Source organism: Erigeron canadensis, chromosome 3 (genome assembly GCF_010389155.1).
Source record: "Erigeron canadensis isolate Cc75 chromosome 3, C_canadensis_v1, whole genome shotgun sequence".
In the NCBI taxonomy this organism is placed as follows: domain Eukaryota; kingdom Viridiplantae; phylum Streptophyta; class Magnoliopsida; order Asterales; family Asteraceae; genus Erigeron; species Erigeron canadensis.
This window is the reverse complement of record NC_057763.1, coordinates 3,479,667-3,487,513: the sequence shown is the minus strand read 5'-3', so window position 1 is coordinate 3,487,513 and position 7,847 is coordinate 3,479,667. Positions and strand designations below refer to the sequence as shown.

The 7,847-nt window shown below is 33.5% G+C and overlaps 1 protein-coding gene across 1 annotated transcript; it reads left to right on the top strand.

Moving 5' to 3' along the window:
• The first annotated feature begins 221 nt into the window (after window positions 1-221).
• LOC122591343 (expansin-A4-like) lies at window positions 222-4,062 on the top strand. The gene is made up of 3 exons (XM_043763607.1): window positions 222-424; window positions 670-988; window positions 3,650-4,062. The coding sequence occupies exons 1-3, from the start codon at window positions 268-270 to the stop codon at window positions 3,957-3,959; spliced, it is 786 nt and encodes a 261-aa protein (XP_043619542.1). The 5' UTR covers window positions 222-267; the 3' UTR covers window positions 3,960-4,062.
• The last annotated feature ends 3,785 nt before the right edge of the window (window positions 4,063-7,847 follow it).

The window sequence follows — 7,847 nt, the reverse complement described above, 5'->3', positions numbered from 1 at the left end:
CACATGGATCCAACGGGTCACAACCAGCAATATGAACAAGAAACTTTTCAAGTGGCCCCACACAATCTAATTCTTAATCATCCACTTCTACTTGACTTAATTTACAAAACAAGGACATTTTTAAACTATCAAAATTACATAATTACCCTCCTAATCCATGATTTCCCACCATAAGTACCCCACACTCGTTACTTTTTTCTCTTCATTCCCTCAAAGCCAATATCACTTTTCCTCTTACTTTTTGTCCCTAGAAAATCATATTGAAACATGGCCAAAACAATGCGATTTATAAGTGGCATTGTCTTCTTATTTCTCTCAATTTCATCGATGACCAATGCTCGACTTGCTGGTAACTATGTCGGTGGACCGTGGCAAAATGCTCATGCTACGTTCTATGGCGGCAGCGATGCGTCCGGTACAATGGGTATGCAATTGTTAATTTCCACGGTTACTAACATACATTCTTATATTAGTATATTACTCTCATTTTTTGTCACAAAGTTTTTTTCTAGCAGTTCTCCAAGTAATGTTACGATTAATTAGTTATTGACAAATATACATTAAAGAAAAATATTTTTTAGAGATACTGATGGTTTACCAACCTCGTTGACTCTAGTTAAGTTATTAAAACTGGCGACTTTTCTTTCCTATTAATTATTTCATATATAGGTGGTGCTTGTGGATACGGTAACTTATACAGCCAAGGATACGGGGTTAACACAGCCGCATTAAGCACTGCGTTATTTAACAACGGGTTCACTTGTGGCGCATGCTTTGAAATCAAATGTGTTAATGATCCAGAATGGTGTCACGCCGGAAGTCCCTCTATATTCATCACAGCCACCAATTTTTGCCCTCCAAATTTCGCCCAATCAAACGACAATGGTGGTTGGTGTAATCCTCCTCGTCCTCATTTCGATCTTGCTATGCCCATGTTTCTTAAACTCGCCCAATATCGTGCTGGCATTGTGCCCGTTTCTTACCGCCGGTATGTTTTACTACTCTCTTGCATTGCCATTTATTTACCGTACGTTTTTTTATTATGTTAATATGTAGTACGTTCTTTTACCCAATATATATATGAGACTAAAATACCACCATGGAAAAATTTAAATTGTTGCTATAATTTGCAATTTATATGATATGATTGCCTTAAGAATATATTTGAGACTAAAGAATACATAAATACAAAGTTGGTATAATTTGGAATAAAGGACCATAGATGCCTCTAAATGCAAATTATATGATAAAAATCATACGAAGTCTATAGATATACAACAAAAATACACGAACTATAAGGTGGCAAAAAGGTGACAAAAAAAAAATTATGCCAATTGCGAAATCAAGAAATAAGAAAAATCCTCACTAACAAAGACCGAGCCACTTATTTTTATTCCGTAATGTTTTTGACGCAATCCCAAACAAGTTTAAAGAGAAAAACAAGATAAGGCCCATAAGATCAAAACAATAACCAACTAATCAAGAGGGAATGCATCCCGAACTTCCCACCGAAGAATGATGTTTTCTCTCTCTATTATGAATTTAAGATGTTAATGCTATTCTCCCAAATGTCATAGTGAACGGCATTGTTTTTAGCTTTGCGTTGTTTCTAACTATCGATCTTTATTGAGAAGGCCGGTTTAATATCCTGTCCGATTTTCAAAACATTGATTTCATAAAAGCATTCTATGATAATAATCCTATACAAAAATCCTTGAAACCAAATTTCGTTCGTTATATGATAGAAATCATATACAAAAATATGATTTAATAAAAATGTATTACATTAAAAAGAAAAATTTTATTGTAAAAACATTAAAAATAAGTTTTAAAGATAAAATATAAAAATATTAGTTTCCATAATTATTTTATTAAAAACATTAACTATTAATGTCTATAAACTTAAATAAGGAAATAATAATAATTTTAATTTATTAAAATAAAATTAAATCTACAAAAGTTAAATAAAGTATATAACATCATCATTTGATTTAATGACTCTAATTAAAAGTTAAACTTCATACAAAGATTTATATTTCTCATGAATTAATATTTAGGGATAATAACTAATAACCCACTCTAAACCATCATCACAAAACATACATTATATTATTCTTTATTATCGGGTAAAACGGTAGAAGCAGCCCTGTTTTTTTACAATAATAGATCCATATTGTGGCCTCATGGCCAATAATTGTACTCCATATTTCTTTAATAAATAACATTATAAGGGAATATAAAGTTGTAACTCTAGTTTGACTTTCACATTCTTAGGATGGCTTTTCCTTTTTAAAAGGCACTTTACTTATAAAACTTTATATTTATTCCCCATGTGGAAATTTATCCAAAATATTGGTTTTTGGAATATTTTTATGAGAAAATGGATTACTTAAATAAAAATTACAGTACAAATTCCAATTTGCAAAGATAAAATTTTATATATGCCATTGGAGAAGTTAGTAAATATTATATTTGCCTAATTAAATATCAAAATATCATAAATGCCATTATTAAACATAAAAAATATCGAAATTACACAAATGTTTAAATATAATCCAGATAAGATAATAAAATCACTCTAAATTATAAATAACATTGCCATTTTCAGTTATACCCTTTTCTATTTATCCCAATTACATTACATATATAATTAAATGTGACCTATACGTGTACATTTTTTTGTTAAAAATTCTCAACCTCAATTAATATGTCACGTTTTTAGATGTTGGTGAGAAGCATGATTGTTCTAGAAAATATGTCAAAGGTATCCATCCATATAGAAAATATTTCTTTTAACACCGACTATAATTCTTGATTTGCTTACAAGTAAGGTTCTAGATTAATAGACTGATAGATTAAGGTTTTTGATCACTGGAATTTATGCATGAACTCCATAAGGGCCACGCTGATTAACCTCGGAGTTCGTTAATTTACTGTCACATTTTGTATTGAGATACAATTGATGGGGATATAAGAGACTTGATTTTATAGTATAGCGGTGCCGCTGAGTGTTAAGTATTTTGCATCTAGTGTGGTTAGGGACAAAATTAAAAATGACATAATTGTAAAATGACAACGTTATTTATAGTTTAAAGTGATTTTACTATTTTATTTGGATTAAATTTAAGCATTTGGTTATTTTTGATATTTTCTATGTTTTATAATGACAAATCTGATATTTTAAAATTTAATTGAACAAATATGATATTTACAAGTTCTCAGATGACATATATGAAATTTTCATATTTGAAAATCCTCAATGGTACGATCAATGGCACGTGATAGGATTATAGGAGTAAAGTTTGTGCTTTTGTTGAATTACTATTATCGCACTATCATCTCAAAATCTTAATTAATGGATAAAGTCTACTGCGAAAACGTCATAGTTTAATTAATTGTAAAAATAATTAATACAGCGTTGAACTGTTAAACAACATATAGCGTGCCAACACCTTAATCGAAACACGTTTGTTGTGCAAATAAGTATACGAGCACAAAACAATGTGTCATTTAATAAAAAAAAAAAAAAAAAACCTAGCTTATAATTGTAAATCATGTTAACTAATGTTTGACTATTTACGATACAGTAAATTTTTTTTTTTTTTGAATATGACAAACTGACCTTTGTGTTTGTGATTTTTTGTTGCAGAGTCCCTTGTAGAAAGTCAGGAGGAATACGGTTCACAATCAACGGTTTCCGTTACTTCAACTTGATTTTGATCACTAATGTTGCCGGTGCCGGTGATATTCAAAAGGCATGGATAAAAGGCACAAAGACTAATTGGATGAGCATGAGTCGTAATTGGGGTCAAAACTGGCAATCTAACGCTGTTCTTACCGGTCAAGCACTTTCAATCAGGGTCACAGGTAGTGATCGGCGAACATCCACCTCATGGAATGTCATACCCGCTAATTGGCAGTTCGGGCAAACTTTCACAGGGAAAAACTTTCGTGTTTGAGAAACCGTCACTTTAGTTTCTATTTCAACTATGTTTTTACCGGGCGACTGACTTTTCAAACCATCGCATTTGGTGTTTTTTAGTACAAAGATATCATTATATTAGCGCACTTGTAAAAATGTAAATGTTTGCAAAAGTGGTCTATCATAGACAACAAATTTGCAAAGTATGATGATTTATAGTTTTATAATTCGTTCTAATTAAATTTGTCAACCCACAATATTTAACAAGTTTAAACGTGGTTATTGGGGTTGAATGTAATATCCTTTTAATTTACATAATAATTTATATCAATTTACAAAAAAAAAATGATCATGTATCAAATAATGAGTCCCGTTATCAATGGGAAATGATCACTACAACAAATATGTTATTTCTTAACACTCATTTCTTCGCACTTTTTAAAAATGTTAAAAAAATTGTTAATTTCTTCACACTTATAAATGTGTGAAAAATAACTCACTTTTAAAAGTGTGAATAAAGTTAAAGGATCAAAAAATTATCACAATTATATATGTAGAAACAAAAAGTTCACATTTTCAAGTGTGTAAAAATATATAATTGTTCACACTTAAAAGTGTGGAAGTAATTTGTGACACCAAATTCCTCACACAAGAGGAAGTGCGAGAAATTTGAGTGTGACAAATTAGCTCTCACACTTTTAAGTGTGAAAATGCTTGACGTTTTTTCACACTTTTAAGTGTGAACATTTTGTTTATACACTTATACATGTGAAAAAAGTATGACTTTATTAATTTTTTCACACTTTTAAGTGTGAATTTTTTTTATACAATTTTAAATGTGAACAAATTAACATTTTTTTTCACATTTTTTAGAAATGCGAAGAAATAATTGTGAGCAATTGACATTTTTGTTCTAGTGGATATATCTACATTAATTTTTTGCCATCTACAATAAACGTACATATTGTACTGTACAGTGTACAACTGTATAATGTGTGCATTGTTGTATGTGGCAAAATCTTATTGTAGATTTATTACTTCCCGTTATTAAATGATAGTACAACCGGAGCATGCAATTGGCTTAATAAATGGTATTATTTAGTATATCAAAATTTTTTTTTATCAACATCTCATATATTTATTAACTAGCTAATCAACCCGGTTTCAACCCGGGTTAACTGATAGACTGAAAGTCCCAAGTTTGCAACAATCAAAACAGATTAAATAAAAGATATAAGATAAGAAAGTAAACACGTTTAACTATATGTATATTAATTAAACAGTGAATACATGGTTGGTTTACAAAGAAGAAAATTGAAAAATACTTGTTAAGTTTTTGACACACAAAAACTTAAATGTTCTACAATAAGAAACACACACAAAGTGACAATTGCAGAACTGCACCAACAAGGGTTGCGGCTAGGTCAAGTGATTCCTTATATACGCAGAGATGAGAATCACATGACAACCCAATAGATGTTGACACCTCAAGATTGTCAACCATCTATTGGTAGATCTCTCAGATCTGCAGGGTTCTCTTTCATCTTGTTTGTTTCCAAATTTGGTATGAGAGAGAAAGACCCAGGTACCGTTTTGGTACATGATCACATGTCTTCAATCTTCTTGATCAACACGTGTCTTTAGGACCATTCTTCTTATCTTCATTTTCCCGCCCATATTTGACTTACAAATATAACGGTGAGTCATTGAACTTATCCTTTAACTTGAAGATAATATTGATAGCTGAGAAATCGCTGAAGAAGCTACTCGCTGAAGAAGAGACTTGCTGAGTCTCTCAGCGAATCCATAACTCAACAATCTCCCCCTATTCGCTGAGGAGACTTAGCTGAGTAAAAGGCTTGCACTAACAAGTATTTGACACGAGATTTTTGGTACAATGTTGATTTTATATATGACAAACAACTTACAAATACAGCAAAGTAAAATTACAAATATTAATCTACTCCCACACAGATTCTTGCTTTACTTCAATGAAGGCCTTATCCTTTTGTCTTTCAGACTTCATTAATTCTTGATCAATTAGCTTGATGAATCTTGGATTGTTTGAAGTCCTTGAGCAATACTTTCTTAATTTAACAAGAAATCCAGAGGAAGCGATGGGAATTTCACTGGTCCTGAAGAAGAGTTCATGACCATGAACATTACAAAAGCAGAAACCTCCCAGATCTTCACTGTACAATCCTTCTACAAACAATAATCTTGAAGGCATGCGAAGGTTGAGCGATGATTCCTCCCCAATATCAGATTTTGGTAAAGCTCTAAGCATAGTAGGGAGGGAGGAAGTAACCTGACCAGAAGCTGTCCTTTTGACACCACTTCTAGGTTGCTGGGAGGAGGAGGATATGGATGTCTGGCAGCACTGAGCAAGGAGTCTTCAACCTTGTACTTCTTTTCCAACCTTCTTGTCTGCTTGATCTGGTCACCAGCCATCTTCAGTAAAGGATCATAAACAACAGTCTTATTTTCCTTTATCAGCTTGTAGATCTCGATCCATTCAGTAGGCCCAAGAGTGTCAGTTTTGACATTTTTTAGAGTAAACATCTTGGGCACACCTTTTCTTTGCACTTGAAGATTTATACCTTGTTGAGAGAGAGATGGCTTGACCCACAATATCTCTTCCTTTCTCTGTCTGACGTCTCTCGAATTGAGATAAGTCTGGCGAGCCTCTTCAATGCTTTTCTGCCTTTCAGCGAAGAATTCTTCTTCTTTCTTCCTTAAAGCTTCCAGACCACCAGCTTGCTGAGCCAACCTTTTAGTTTCATCATCAGCATCTTTAAGTTCCTCATTCACAATCTGCTCGCTTATAAATTTCTGAGAGAGTTTTTCTTGTAATTTCTTCTTCTTTTGTTCTTCTTGAAGAACTATCTCAGTTGGTGTTAATTCAGCAGTTGTTTTAGGTGCTGATGAAGACTTAGGAAAGGCATCAGACATCATCTTTAGTTGTTGTTCCCTTGCTGAGGAGGGAACCTTTGGTGGCTTGCTCTTAGCGGTCACAACTGCTTTACCCTTATCATCATATTTCTTTTCAAAGGCAGCATGAAATTCAGCAGTTGGCTTGAAGCTGGAAACATTGATTTGGTCTTGCTGGCAGATTGCCTTCAGCGACTGCCTCATTCACTGGTATTTCCTCAGCAATAATTGGCTCATCTACCTTCTTAGTCTGCTCCCCCTCAACATTTGCTGCTGGTTCTACAACCGTCTCAGCATGGGGAGCAACGTTCTCATGCTCATCACTTTGAGTTGTTGGGGCCTCCTTTTCAATATTCTCCCCCTTGGAAGTAGCTGAGGGACTAGCTACTTCCACACTTCGCTGTTTTAGGAGCCCCAACATTTCTCCCATCATTCCTTTAAGAGAGGCAACCTCATCTTCCAGGTGCTTTGTCCTGCTAACGGATTCATTAAGCAACTTTTTGTCAACAGCAACCTGGAAGGGAGTACGAGAAAAGACTTGATTCTTGAGAGAAGAGATTTCAGTAGTGAGAGTGGAGAGGAAGTTGTCTTAAGTTTTTGAGAGAGAGGAGACAGAGGAATCAAGCTTATGAAGTTGTGCAGTGAAGAGAATGTTTAATTGAGAGAGTTGGTTGAGAGAGGATAAGAGTCCAGGCACTTTAGTGACCTTCGATGAGTTTAATTCAGATGTGAGTTTGTCAAGCGAAGCAGAAATTTGAGAGTTGGAAGTGCTGACTCTCTTCATACTTTGATCCAACAGTAGTTGGCTTCTCTTGAGAAGAGTTTCATGAGACTTGTGCTGATAGTGATGCTCCTTGATGATCCCAAATACTTTGTCTTTCAATTCAGCCATTTCATCAATCATCTCATCATTTCCAGTGATCAACCTTAGAAATTGAGCATGAGCATCAGCATTCAATGCAACAATCTTGTCCACCAGCCAACCATATAAATA

What these genes read in the sequence shown, in the direction of transcription:
- LOC122591343 (XM_043763607.1), top strand. Translation starts at nt 268, where the DNA reads ATGGCCAAAACAATGCGATTTATAAGTGGCATTGTCTTCTTATTTCTC. An exon ending in CGATGCGTCCGGTACAATGG is followed by an intron (nt 425 to 669) that starts GTATGCAATTGT and finishes TTTCATATATAG; the next exon opens with GTGGTGCTTGTGGATACGGT. An exon ending in GTGCCCGTTTCTTACCGCCG is followed by an intron (nt 989 to 3,649) that starts GTATGTTTTACT and finishes TTTTTGTTGCAG; the next exon opens with AGTCCCTTGTAGAAAGTCAG.